Source organism: Argentina anserina, chromosome 7, assembly GCF_933775445.1.
Source record: "Argentina anserina chromosome 7, drPotAnse1.1, whole genome shotgun sequence".
NCBI lineage: Eukaryota > Viridiplantae > Streptophyta > Magnoliopsida > Rosales > Rosaceae > Argentina > Argentina anserina.
The window spans coordinates 4299351-4314483 of NC_065878.1; the positions used below are offsets into that span (position 1 = coordinate 4299351).

Sequence of the window (15133 nt, forward strand, 5' to 3'; positions counted from 1 at the left end):
TGTCTTCAAATTGAAATAAAAAAGTTCATTAAGTACCATCCAAAAGATGGAGAATAAGTTCACGTACCATATAGGATAACAGTATTAGTAAGCCGCTATGTGAGGACAGGTACGTGGTATGTACATGTCAATTTCATCAACTTATTGGACCCTAATTTCATCATATCACCTTGATGTTCACTACGATCCATCATTATCATTTACATATATAGCAGTATTAGCAAGGACGAGACAGAATGGACATTGGTTACGTCAAGAAGAGGCGTGGACAACGCTCACAGCTAACTTATAGTATCCAAGGAGCTGTGAGAGTGACATGGTCGTTTGCCCTTTACATCTGCTCCTGCTTGATGCTTTACATCGAGCAAAAACATCAATAACACACAAGTGATACTACCTTCGATTCCTGGCATCCATGCCATGAATACCATTCTGGACCAAGCCTGTCGATACGGCAGAAACCTCTGTGATTACACCCACACCACACAAACCGAATTCTTGCTGACATTCCCCGAGCATCGAATGCCATCTCCCTCATCTTCACCTTCACGCATCAAAGTATATGAACACAACAAATTAATCATGCAAAAGAATACCTGGTATATTATTACCTGATAAATTGCAAGTGAAACTCCTAATAGTTATATAGATACCATATAGTGTGGCTCAATTCATTTCAACCCTTTCACCAAATCATTTACATTCTAATCATAGCAAGTCATTTTTACTCGTGTTTCAACAAACTACAGAAACTTAATTGACATTTGGTCATTTTCGCATGCCTTCAGGGAGAAACATCATTACATGCTACTTTCATGGTAGAGAGATGCCTCAATTTTTCCGAGATACAGAATCATCCTTTGGAAGAGCAACATAGTTAACAGGTGTCATGTTGGCCCTCCCACTTTCTCTGTGCTCTTTAGCAGCTGACACTCCATGACGGCCCAAAGGGGTACCTGTATGACGATTAATTGGGGTCCCAAGATTGGTATTAGCATTGGTGCTTTGCCCTAAGGGCTTCTTTGTAGACGGCCTTGAACCAAATAGTGCCTCCTGTTCAGTAGCATGTTGTTCTTGCAGACGTTTTTGCTCCTGTAAAGATTCAACCAAAGACCACTTAACTTTCTGCTAAATTTATCTTTGAAGGTCAAATTACATCACACTATCACTAAGACCAGGAAAAAACAACAACAAATGAGCAGAGATGAATCCTAACATAGTATTTAGATATGTCACATGGATAAAGCCAACAGAAGAATTAAATATCCAGATCATCACAGTCGGTAAAAGATCTATGAGAGGGCCTGAACTCACCAAGTTGTTACAAGTACATGAGAATATAATTCCCACATGCAATGGTTGCACTAGGCAACAGTTAAAACAACCTAAGAAATGGAAAGACTTGATCTAATTATTTCATCTGCATATCAGCAAAAGCGTGAGAAAAAGTAGCCATCCAAGCATACCCGAGATTTACGCTTTTCCTCCTCTCTTTCCTGCCGTTGTGCATTGTACTCATCTACGATATGTAACAGGGGAACCTGGTATTCACAAAACATATTCATCAGAGGATTGAGAACAAGAAAATTAAACAAAAACAGATATTACAATTAAGAGCAGATAGGATCACCTTGTCGTATAAGAAAGGGACTCCTTTCTCGCTCTCCCATGCTTTAACTTTGGCAGTCAAACTTTTGATGATAGCTAGAGAAGAAATTTTTTTGCAGTTAATAAATAAAATTTCAATATTTACCAATCAATATATGCATATGACTAAAACACAATGCAGGAACTAGACAATGATAGGTTCAAACAAAAAAAATCTTGACAATGATAGGTGCATTTGACTCTGTTCAACCCAGTTTCAGTTATGAAATTAGAAAGCAACAAACAATCACACACACAGGAGGGTTTAATGAGTTATTTGGATTTTGCAGATAGAAGTGCCTCTTAAAACTTTTATGCTGATAAAGTGATCTGAGATTCACATCTAAAACCAATTGGCAATAGATGAAGTGGCTCAAACCCTTATAAACCCACAGGCTAGGTTTCAATTCCCAATGTGGGATTTATATTCTCAACACGCTCCCGCACGTGTGGCGAATTTTCAAGCTATACACATGGACAACATTTTGGGTGACGTGGAGTCCGTGTGGCCATTTGGGCTTCACACGTGGACGTGGGTAACCCGCTCTGATACCATGATAAAGTGATCTAGGGTTTCACATCCAAAACCAATTGACAATTGATGGAGTGGCCCAAACCCTTATAAACCCACAGGCTAGGTCCCAATTCCCAATGTGGGATTTATATTCTCAACATATGCTCCACCAGAAAATCCACTCTACAATGTTCATTCATCTTACTCCACAATACATTCAACTTTGGCAAGCTGTGGGATCTAATGCAGCTTGCTACAGTGGGATATTTGGCCTGAGGAGCATGGCTACCCAAAGAGTTCCAGAAACTACATTAGGGTGTGTGTGTGTGAGTAATTTTCTTAAATGTTCATGGAAAAAATGGTAGCCTAAGCTTACTTCCCTTCCCCCAACAAATTAAGTTAATATGCCATAGAAAGCTCTAACATGTATTAGTGTGACCATGAATGTTCCTTTGATTTCCAGTCACATCAATTCACTTAAGAAAATAGGAAATTCTATTACCGGCAAGGATACCAAGTATACAACAATAACCCGAAACTCGTTGCACATCCAATGATGCAGCTACTAGTTGGTTATGAGTTCTGATGGCATCAATGAAATACACACACACTGATGGTTGGCAATTTACTCAGCCGGCCCATCTCACAAAAGCAGACCAAAAACAAAAGGATATCATCAAGTTCAGAAAATTAGGATGAATCCAAAGGTTAAGGGTCTGCTCCTCTCAGATACCAATTAAAATAATTTAACTACGCAATTTTAACACAGCCTCCATACACCAACTGCCATCTCTTCATTTACTTCTCCAAGCAATTTTCAGGTACTACAGGGCCATTGAGCCCATACATGTAATTTTTTATGTTATACTTTGCTGTATCATCTCAGGTTTTAACTTACAGATGTTTGGAAAAACGTTTTACTTTAAAGCTCATTACCCATCTATGCTTCAGCCTTATAATTCAACAGGTCTTACAAGCATGAGATGATGCTCAATGGGTGGGAAAACTAATAAGTGCACTGAATAATAAATTATGCATGTAGTTATAGGTTGTTTAAAAGTCACATAAGAACAAATAAATTATTGTGAACATACAACATGCCTAGACTACAGATGTAAAGAGAAATTCAAGATCTGTTACATTTCAACGAATTTATAACCACAAGTGTGCGTGCAAAAAGTACAAATATATCATGAGAAGAGAGATATCCAAGTTCCCAAATCAGGTGACAGATGGTGTTATATAAACACTCCAATGGTATACCCTAGGACCAACAAGGACTTAAATTATATAACACCTAACTATTTTTAGTTATGAAAGAATTATCAACACAGTTATAAGTTATAACTCACTAAATAAAGGGATAATGAACATCAGCAAAAAAGAAGAAGAAGGAATTCCTGTGATACAACTAGATAAAATCCTAAAAACTAGACTATATGAATGATTACAAGCTTACATGGTATCTTCCCGACCAAAATCCGGGCTTTCTCAGCACGCTTCAAATTCTTGTGTGCTCCTCTTCCTGCACTATACCGATTTTCGTCCTAAAAAAATGATATTTGATATAAATAAAAGGAGAAGAAACTAAATAATTCACATAAGAAGAAACAATTCCTGGTCAATACGCTTCAATATGCTAGGAGGAAAATTCAAATATGGTCATGACTTCAATAGTCGTAAATAAGATGCCTCATGTATTTGAAAGTGCCTCATGTATTTGAAAGTGCACAAGTAGTGGGAACTACCTAACACCATATTATTAGTATTTAATATCCTTCTTCATTACGTCTACCAGTAACATATTGGCATTTTCCTTGATAGTTGGTCCTTAAAAATAGCACATCCGTATTCACAAATACATTACTAAGGCTTCAAGAGATTTGGTACTTGGAAAGCACTCCAATCAACATTATTAATGCTTTGCAAGGTAAATATTGGATCTGGATAAACCATAACAACCAAGTGCAAAAGAGAGAGGTATTCAGGGCTTTGACTAAAATCTGTTGCAGGTCCTTTACATTAAATAGTGTTTGATTATGACCTTGACACATCCTAATAATGCATAAAAAAAAAAAGGATGATCCCAGAGATAACAGCTAATGCTCCATGAGTCAGAGGAGAAAAATAGATGTACCAAACTCATAATATTTAAACGCAACACTTTCCCTTTACCTTTTCATACTCATCGAGCCATTTATCCTCCTCAAATGCAAATTTGTATTTCTCTACCTTATCCAATATATCCTTTCTGCTCAGAGCTTGCTCTTTGGCCTTTAAAATCTGATCATCCATACTTGAAAGCAGATCAGACAAATTAATATCACCTATTAAGACATAGCCACAGTATTGTCCCAAGGGAAGGTTTTCAACAAATAAAATTCGAGATTCCTTGTTAAAAGAATACATAAGATGCTCAAAAGTAGAGAAGCTGTAAGACCAGAATCTATGAGGCTGCTGAGAATCTGTCTAGCTCCGTCACTATTTACATCCATGTGAACTCCTCTATAAATTTCTTCGAGCTCATTTTGCCTCTTAAAGACCAACTCCTTCATCTTGCTGGCTTTCAAAACATTCAACCGCTCGAGTTCAGCCTCAGTCTGGAAATAATTATTAAATTAACAAGTAATTAAAATAACAGTCCGTTAAATACAATTCTCTATAGACTGCATGATAAACATTAATGATAATAGTATGCACCTGCTCAATGACATCAAGTGAAAGACATCCATGCCTTAATAGCTCATCCCCTGAGGAAGTAGTTAAGCGCGTGACATGGTCAAATTTGTTACATTCCTCAGTCGGCGTCTCCATGAGATTCCATACTTCAATTAGTTTGCTTCCAAGCTCTTGTAGCTACAGTGAAAAATACTGTTAGAGTAAGAGGAGTACTGATAGATGGAAAGTATAATGCTAATGAAAATTCTCCATAAAAATGGACAGCTATTTTACAGTATCCAAGCCACAAGTCAGCTAGTATTACAAGGCTGAGAATTTATAAAATAATAACTTCAATTATTAATAATATTCACCCTATAGCGTACGGCTTAACTTCCAAGTTCTGTTCGTCTAACTAATGACATGTGAAATGATTATGAAATTGGTCTAAATCTTTTATTTTCTCCTCTTAACCCCAAGAAACGGGGAAGAAACTTGATATGTGAAATACTACTCTATTGGCCAAGCTCAAATCTCTCGCTAAACTATGAGTAGTATATGTTCCCCAGTCTTTCAATTCACTATAGAATTTTCATCCCATATGTGAGGCCAATTGCAAATTCAACCAGATCGAAAACAAATGCTGACCAGGAATGTAATTAGTAAAGCTTCATGTCTATACATCCTACACAGTTTCAGACAAAATGACTAATAATGTAGGCACACAAAAGTGAGCTCAGTAACACCATTTAAAGCATTTGTATTGTTTGGAATCCAGCATCAGGAACATTCCAGTTTTGGAAGAAAGAAGAAGATATATATTAAAGAGTTCCTGGAAGATGCTACAGGACATTGATATAACTGAAATATTGGTTAATTCAGCTACGTAATGTAATAGGTCCAACTCATATTTCAAATTGTTAATGAGAGAGAGAGAGAGAGAGAGTGGGGTCACCTTTTGCAGTCTTTGTTGTTTCTCTTGCTTCAGCGAGTTGGTCAGCGCCATCAATCTAGCAAGAGTGTCATTGCTGATGCTCTTGGAATGAACGGCGGACTGATCAGTCAAGCTCGGGTGGACTTCACTGAGTGTCGTAAAGAAATCAATGGACATTACAACCGAGAGGTCGTGAATGATACTAACATGGCTGTTGACTTTCTGTAACCGCAAAGCCTGCACAAATCACACCTAATTACAACCAAACCAAATCGAAATTCAAGACTAACAGTGTGTAACCGACTTTAGTACCTTTTCTTCATGAAGTTCCTCGAGGTGAGACTTGAGCTCTCCCAACCTCTTGACACTCAAATCACGCTCATCCACTCTGGCATCCTCACCGGCACTCCCAGCCACACCATCCCCAGCAATCTGAGACGAAATCTTCGCAATCTGCGACATAATGACCGAAAACTCCTTCACCCTTTCCTGCTTCTTCAAGCTCAGTTCCTCCAGCACAGGCTTCACGGCGGACAGCTGCTCCCTGAGTGTGCCTCTCGCCCGGGAAAACGAACTGGCCTCTCCAAGAGCATAGGCGATGGCGGCGATTTGAGCCCGGCCGTCGGCGAGGGACCTGTTCAAATCGGCCCTGTACTTTCTGGTCATATCCACCTTCTTGCGGTAGATGTCGAGGCACTCCTGCTCGAGCTGGAGAAGCATGGTGTCCCTCTCGCTGTCACTCTCCCCAATTTCGTCCCAAATAATCTGCGGGAAAATTCGAAATCGAGAAAACGCCCAAAATTGAAGAGTATTGGGGGATTAAAATTGAGGGGGAGTGTAATAGAGAGGAGGTGGATTACCTGGAGTTCGTGGAGAAGAGACGCGCAGGTTGTGCGGGACGGAGAAACGGGCGGCGGCACCGCCGTCATTCTGCGACGTCGTTTTGGAGCAAAACCCTAGAGGAAGAATTGGGGGAGAAAAGAGGAGAGAGAGAGAGAGAGAAATAGAGATTCTCTGGGTATGGAAAATGATTCAATGAATGCGTGTGTCTAATTTGGTAGATCCCTAGGATATCACCACTGGGGTGTGGGATAATGTTCAGGAGTTCCAAAAGGCAAGTACGGCCTTCTCGGTCCTTTTGGCGCCAAAACCATGTCCTGTGCCCTTTTGTCTTCTTTATTTTCTTTCGGAACATGCCCACTCACATCTTTTTCTTATGTTGCGTTTAGATGACGAAATTTTAAATTTCATGAAATTTAAAAATAATGACATCTTAAAATCTATCGAATCCGCTAATTATAAATTCTCATGTTTGGATATATTTAGGGGTTTTGATAAATATGGGCATTTAAAGACCAAAAATGATAATAAGAGCTCTTAGTTTGAGCTTCTTATAAATAAGGGTCATTATAAAACCTCTACCATTTAAAGATGGAGTTATTACAAGCGTGTCACTTATTATCATAGTAACAAGCTCAAGTTCAAGGATAACAATCTTTACGATTTATATATCAATTAACCATAAGTGATTGAAATCCAATCACCCATGATGTCTTTTTCTCTCTCCTAAACCAACTACATTCGTCTCTCTCTCTCTCTCTCTCTCTCTCTCTCTCTCTCTCTCTCTCTCTCTCTCTCTCTCTCTCTCTCTCTCTCTCTCTCTCTCTCTCTCTCGAACCCGAGCAAAACCTCCAACGCCTAGTAAGAGCGAGTCACCATCCCCGGATCCTAAGTTTGATTGAAAAAAGTGAAAGAACGATTCACCTCACTCTCTCTCCTAAAGTCGAGCAAAACCTCCAGCCCCTGGTAAGAGAATCATGATGATCATGATTGTTCAAATTAGTTGGTTTATCAAATTCTATGTTCTAATCTTTCTTTGATTGTGGTATCCTTTGATTTCACCACTTGTTATTTCACCCAATTTTGAATATCTCTAAAGATTATGTTGGTGTATTTTTTGTTGGATTAAGAAATTGTTGGATGAGATTGAAAAATTAAGCTTGTTTTAGTTGGAATGGTGACCTTGAATTCATGAATAAGATTGGCAAATTAAGCACAAAAGTCATGCATATAAGGTATTTGATAGAATTCCTCAATGAGGTTGTGGCTACCAGTTACTTGTGTAGTAGTTACACAGTCAGGCGACCAGCTATATCACTAGTTATGTGACTAGTGAGGTGAGGTTGACAGTGACTTGACCAACTAGATGACCAGTTACATGGTCGGAATGCGCTACTGTTGTGGACTTGCGATGCAACGACATGTTGTAGATAGTTACTTAAGTAGTTACATGGTAGTTACTGAAGTAGCCACATGATTAGTTATTTGAGTACTAACATTGCCAGTTTGAGTAGTTACATAATAGTTACGTGAGTGCTTACATTACTTATATAGCCAGTTACATAGGCAGCAGTGACATGATATATTAATTGAGTGGTTACATAACCAGTTACTTGATAAGTAGTTACATGACCACAGTTTTATGATCAATTACATGACTAGTGAGATGAAGTTGACATAGGAACATAGGCGGGGTTGAAGATCTTGGTTGACATAGGAATCTTCCATTTTCGCAATGATACCTTATCACCTTCTATCACTAATTTATGGTTTTATGTTGTTGTACTCATTGGAGATCTTAGTAGTTATGTAACGTTACCTGAGTAATGACATGGTAGTTACATTAATAACTGCCTTAGTAACTATATTGATATTGAGTAACTGTCTCAGTAACTATATTGGTAAATGTGATATTGATTCAACCAGCTAGATGGCCAGTTACATGGTCGGAGTACGCTATTGTTGCAGTGTAACGAGATGTTGTAGATAGTTACATGTAGTTACTTAAGTAGTTACATGGTAGTTAATGAAATAGTTACATAATTAGTTATTTGAGTATTGAGTATTGACTGGCCAGTTTAGTTACTTGAGTAGTTACATAGTAGTTACTGAAGTAGTTACATGATTAGATATTTGAGTATTGACATGGCTAGTTTGAGTAGTTATATTTATGTGAGTGGTTACATATCCAGTTACATAGACAACAATGTTTCCATTAAGTAACTATTTTGTAACTGTGTGAATATTCATTTTTTGTAGCTGCGATGTTGAGAGATACAAAATAGTAGCGAAAATATCGACATCATTTTCAAGGCAACCATTTCGCAGTGATTTTCATGGAACAGACTACACTTGAAAAACTTATATTTTTACAATTAACCAATATTTACATGTATATTTTGATAGGTTTTGCACCGTTTCATTATGCTGCACTTTATGTATAATTGAAGAACTAACAACTACATTTCATTCAACATACCCAAAAATGTGATAGGTAGTGTGAGGTCAAAAGGACTCTCATGGTGTTAGGTTCTGACGCAGTTGGTGGAGGAATCATAATTCTTAAAGGGTATCTTAGAGCTAGGCAGCTGAATGAGGCATGAGATTTTTTTTTGTTTTGAAATGAAGAAAAGGAAGTGTGAGATTTATGTTGTCACTTGTACTACTCAGGTTCATGGATTTAGTGTTCCAGGGAAATTTATCATGTAATTGATGATAGAACTAGCCAAATGTTCAAGTAACTATTAATGTAACTATATTACTCAAGTAATTTCTCATGCAACTACTTAGGTAATTGGGCAATACTTATGTAATGGTCTTGTAACTGTTGAAATTATTGGTCATGTAACTGATTATTTGCAGGGTATAATGAGTTATATTAGTCAAGCATCGCAACAATAGTGTGGACTATTTACATAGGCAGCAAAGGGACCATATCAGTTACTCAATACCAGCAAAGTTACTAATACAGTTACCAAACAATTATCCATATAGTTACATAGAAAGTTACCAAGACAATTACTGAATGTCAATACTCAAGAGATGAACATTACTCAAGAGAACTTTATACCATCAGTTGAAGATCGATAAGGAAAATGAATTCATCAAACAACTTTTCTACATGAAGATAAATTTGAAGATTATCTGAATTTAATGTGGTTTATTTGGCAGACTAAATAGTAAGTTTTTCTTAAAGTTACTGCTTTCAAACACACACACACACACACATACATATATATATAAATTACCGAGCGCTATTAGCCTTATTCATGTCTCTTTTCTGGTCATTCTTATAGCGCCGATGAGACCAATGAGGGATATGATTCCCCTCTTGGTCGACGTTTTTAGTGTGACGGTCCTGGGGGAGTCATGTTATTATTTAAATAGAAGAAATCGATTTTCGTGTGGTCATCTGTGTACACCACTGTTTTGGATGAGATCATGAGAATCACCGTTATGCATCAATTATTTTGTGACCATATACATCACAACACTTTTAATTCTTGTTACATACTTGAGTTGTTTCGATCATTTGAAACCTACACAACCCTCGTTTCTTGTGGATGCGTCGCTATTGTGACTGTTACTTGAATTTTTGAGTTTCTTAAACTCATGTCCATGGACGATAATCCCAAGGTCTTCGTACTCATTTATTTAAGTTGAGATTCAAACTACTATGAACCAGCACTATTTGTTGACAAAATATCTCAAAATTGACAATTCTGTGGTACACTTAATAGTAATTCAATAAACGTCTATGATGTAGTTTTACCAAAGATGACCTTGATGCATGTTTTACATCCAAGAAACACAAGCAATTTTTCGCTCATGTATCTATCTATATTGAGGAAACTTTAGAGATGGGAACGTAACATTCTTGCATTCTCAAGTAAGAAATTTTTGAGTCTCAGGCTAAGGCTCTACCCCATCCGTTAAACAAGATTTTAGTGCTACGGATTCTTGACTAGCCAATTTGTTTTGACTATGTTATTATGCTTAATATTTTTCAAGTATGACGTTGTCATTGCCACGTTTCTTCATCGACTTTTTCTCAAGTTGTTTATTGGAATTGGAAGTTTAATTGTAACATATTAAAGATTGACATTTAATAAAATTTCTCATATTCCTTGTTTACAAGTTAATCTCTTGAGAATTTTATTTACCTTAAACCTAGCATGAATGGTCAACGTTTGCAACTTGTTGTGGTTTTTGAATTGGATTATTTTGGGTTACATGAGACCATAATAACACTATATTGTGTATTTGACACTTAGAATTTGGAAAACGAAACTTGGAACGTCAAAATTTGACGTCGCTACGCCAAAGTCCTATCCGGCATTGTTTTCCGGCGTATCCGACCTTTTTCTGTCCATATTCCTGCTTGTCCTACCTCCTCTCAGCATTTCCAGCCGTCCTTCGGCGCCCCTACTCGGCCTATAGCGGTATCCCTTGCCGGAAACTGCAGTTCAAAAGATGAGAATCATAAGAGTACGCCAACTCAGAGATCGAAAATCTCAGATACTGGGAAGTGAGATCCTCGGGAACAGAGAACAATCAACATAGCCTTGAATGCTATCAGCTACTAGCCTCAAAACCAACGCTACTAGATACCTATAAAACAGGGGTGAGCACTCGACCTTACTAACCCGATTTAGGGTCGATACCCTACCAAGGTAGGATTTGAATACAAAGGAGAATACATGAAGGTTGTAACACTCACGCGTAAAAACATTTAAATAAACGTTCGAATAGAAAGTGGGACAATATTATAAATGATTAATCAAAACGAAATTTCATCAATGATAGGCAGAATGATATCCATATGCAAGAAATGACTAACTCCATGGTCATGGATTATATGTATGGCCATTAACGTAAGATTTACGTGAGGATTGTCATGCCGAGACGATAAAATGTCTCCTATCAAGTATGACAAATTAGTAAAGTTATGCATATGTAAAGTATGCAACTTAGCACAATATAACAAGTAACATCAACGGGGTGTGTAAGACCGGGTCGGCTTCATGGTTCATCTTGAAGATGAACCGTAAGTGGACAAGCTCTGAGGCCTGCTACAGGGGGACAAACTTCGAGGCATGCTGAAGATGAATCGCAGGGGGACGAACTCCAAGGCCTGATGCAGGTGGTCAAACTCTGAGGCCTGCTGCAGGTGGTCAAACTTCGAGGCCTGCTGTAGATGAACCGTAGGGGGACGAACTCCGATGTCTGCTTAATTGTTCATCCTAAAGAATAATAACAAGGGGTCTAGCTCTGAGGCCTAAGTATAGTGTACAAGCTCCGAAATACAAACTATGGTTTCGTGAACCCGAGATAAATAAATATAGTATTAATTCCTAGTAACGATATCATGGTTCACCCGCTCGAATTAACCGAGTACTACTAACTACTACTTTATTATGAGTAATGGTGCCGTAAATCAGGACAACGTGTTCCACTCACACATAAATATTAAATTGATGACTACATTGTCCAGTCTTGAGTGGGGGCTCAAAACATAGACTCGAACCCTGTTTATAAAGTATGTTGATAAATTTACTATCTAACCCAAGTTGAGCATCATATAATTAAAAACGTCACTAACCCGGAAAGGTAACGGCTCACCCCTTACCTGAGATAGCACTGTCGAAAATCCACGCTCTAGATCTCGCTCCTTGTGCTCTGCGTAGAACGCGTCCCTCGAGTTCGTCTCGTAACTTAACGAATAATGAGAAACGAGAGTAAGGTTTATTGTGCTTTTAGTCGATTTAACAATTTATCAACGGTTTGACCAGTTTAACATTCAAGTCGAGGTCTCAAGATATTCGGTTGGTTTTTCTAAAGGTGAGTGTGAATTTATTTTATAGATATTTGTATCTTAGATTCAAGACGTGAATTACCGATAAAGATGGAAAGATATAATTTATTATTCCGGGCATTTAAATCTCTCACGCTTAGGAGTTCCTCGCGGAAATCGAGTTCAATGTTTAATCGAAAAGTTAAAAATACGTTTTAGCAGAAAATACTAAAATCCCTTAATCCAATTCAAATCGAAAATCTTAAAGTCAAAAATTTTGAACTAGGATTTAAGTAGAAAATAAATTAATTAATGTTCAGGGTTTTTAACTCTTGCATCACCGATCACAATTCCAGCTAAAAATTCAACTTCGATCAACCCAAAATCAATATGCAATTATACCGAACGATTCGGAACGACGTTAGGAACACAACAACACAAAAATCAAAGGAATCAGAGTTCGATTAATACCTCAACAAATCATCGAAAAGAAATCACGTCGCCTCCGTGCTCCACCACCTCAAATCCGGGCTGCTCGGACTTCCTCCTCACCTCCCAGGTGTTCTTGCTGCCTCTCCAAGCTTCACAACAAACCTAGAAATCAAACCTCACCTCCAGATGGACGGACACAATCACCGGAGTTCGAAGAACACGCCGGCGAAAACCAAAGAGATGAATAAGTGAGTTTAAGGTTCCAATAATAGAAAATAGATAGTAGATCGATTGGGTAATGAAAGATAGAAGATGATTTACCAAGAGAATCTCCGTAAACTCGTCGGAGCTCAAGAAATCGTCGCTGGAGCTCCCTAGCTTCAAATCTCAGACTCACCAGAAGTCAGTTGCATGTCGGTTATATGGGCACGATCCTCGAGAGGAGAGGGAAGCTATCACGGTGGTGGTGGTCTCGTGGCAAGGCGTTGCCAGACGGCGATGGTGCGGTCTGGAGAAGGATGCAATGTACCTCTCTGTTTCAAAAAATAAAAAATGACAGAGAGAGAAAGCTCCCCGTGAGGGAGAAAGAAAAGAGAGAAGGAAAACAAAAAGGATAAGAGAGGGAGGATTGTGTGTGAGAGAGCTCATCCTAGGCTTTCCTTTTACTTTAAAATCAACGGCGAAGATCAAATGATAGAGATCAAGGAATGAGATTAAAAAAATTGCAACTTAAGTAATTGTAAACTTCGTAAATGCGTAGAAAATCAACCAAGTGTAGGAAAATTATTCCTTAAATACCCCTACGCTCGTGACGACGCATAGTTTAATACAAAAATGATAAATAAAAAATTTGAAATCTTGAAAAATATCGGTTAACGTGACAACAATCCCGGAAAGAATTAAGAAATTTTTAGGGGCTCACACTTGCTAAGTTTTAAAGACCATACATGCCAATAATTTTCATCTAGATAGTTATGTTGAGAATGGAGAGGAATATATGTTAGATTTTGTTGACAGTAGCTTTTTCAAGCTTCGGCACTGGCTTTGTTGCCCATAGACATAGTTTTACTTGTATGCAGCAATAGCTTTTATGCAACCCAAGATTCCTTGAATCATAGGTTCGGTTTTTGCTGACTTATTTGTTTTGACATTTTTATTTTGGTCATTATGGATGAGATTGATGATCTGAATTCCTTGAAATTCACATAAGAAGAGATAAATTGAGAAAATCATCAAGAATTGTGATGACGCCTCATGGCTCATTGCCGTAGTTTAGGTGACTTCACGTCACCTGCACTATGAGAAGCATGTTGATTTGTGGTTATCAACATTCATGATCAAACAAAATTTAGTCCTATCTCTGGACATGGTCATGGCATGGACCAATTAAGTTATTTGATTCTTGAATGGCCTGTACGTGGCTTTACTCTCCAAGTCTTTGACTTAACTTTTGAGAGGCCAATATCACGTACATATCATATATTTGATTATACATAGGGCTATGTCACGGTAGAGTTAATTATAATGGGGTATGCTTTCGAACTAGTTCCATAATGGTAAGACGTCAACAAAATCTAGTGTGACGCAATAACTCAATATGCTTCATTAGAAATTCTCAATGCCATCACTTGTTCTATAAAGCCTATGTATTTAGCTATATAGGAGAAAGACCCTCCTACACTAAAGATACATCAGAAAATATTTCATTTTTACAACGTATCTACGGTGACATTAGTGGACCTATCCGACCCCAATGCGGACCTTTTTTGGTATTTTATGGTATAGGTTGAAGCATCCACGCGTTGGTCACACGTCTCTTTGCTATCCACAAGAAATGCTGCATTTGCTAAATTTTTAGCTATGATCATCGTACTTATGGTTGAGAATGAAATCGGTTTATGCATGTTGATATTGATATGATATAGTTTATTTATATATGTATATTTAATGGTAATAAAAATATACATATATACGTTGCTATATTATATTTTATATCCTTGAATGTGTTTATATGTTAATGTGGAGGAAATGACCGGAAGGGAAGAAAATGTACGTTCTGGTGTAGTGTTAATGAATGTGGCAATTTGTTAAATGTTAGCGGATGAGACCTGAAGGAAATAAAATATACCTTCTGGCAATTTGGTTTATTGATTATGATTATTGTTATTGTGGCGGAAGAGACCGGAGGGAAGAACACGTACCTTCTGGTAAATTGGTTTATTGGCATGACTTATTCATATTGTGTTTTTGTGAGAGTTGGTTATTTTTTTGTGTACAATATTAGCATGAAGTGAATTGATTATATTGTACGTGT

The 15133-nt window shown here is 37.7% G+C and overlaps 1 protein-coding gene across 1 annotated transcript; it reads right to left on the bottom strand.

The window, feature by feature from the left end:
* Positions 1-736: 736 nt before the first annotated feature.
* On the bottom strand, positions 737-6890 carry LOC126802646 (65-kDa microtubule-associated protein 5). Its single transcript, XM_050530298.1, has 10 exons — positions 6614-6890; positions 6066-6518; positions 5775-5990; positions 4862-5017; positions 4602-4761; positions 4337-4488; positions 3621-3708; positions 1631-1704; positions 1467-1541; positions 737-1092 (listed from the first exon to the last, which is right to left on the bottom strand). Exons 1-10 carry the CDS (start codon positions 6680-6682, stop codon positions 832-834), a joined length of 1704 nt encoding a protein of 567 aa, XP_050386255.1. The 5' UTR covers positions 6683-6890; the 3' UTR covers positions 737-831.
* Between the last annotated feature and the right edge of the window lie 8243 nt (positions 6891-15133).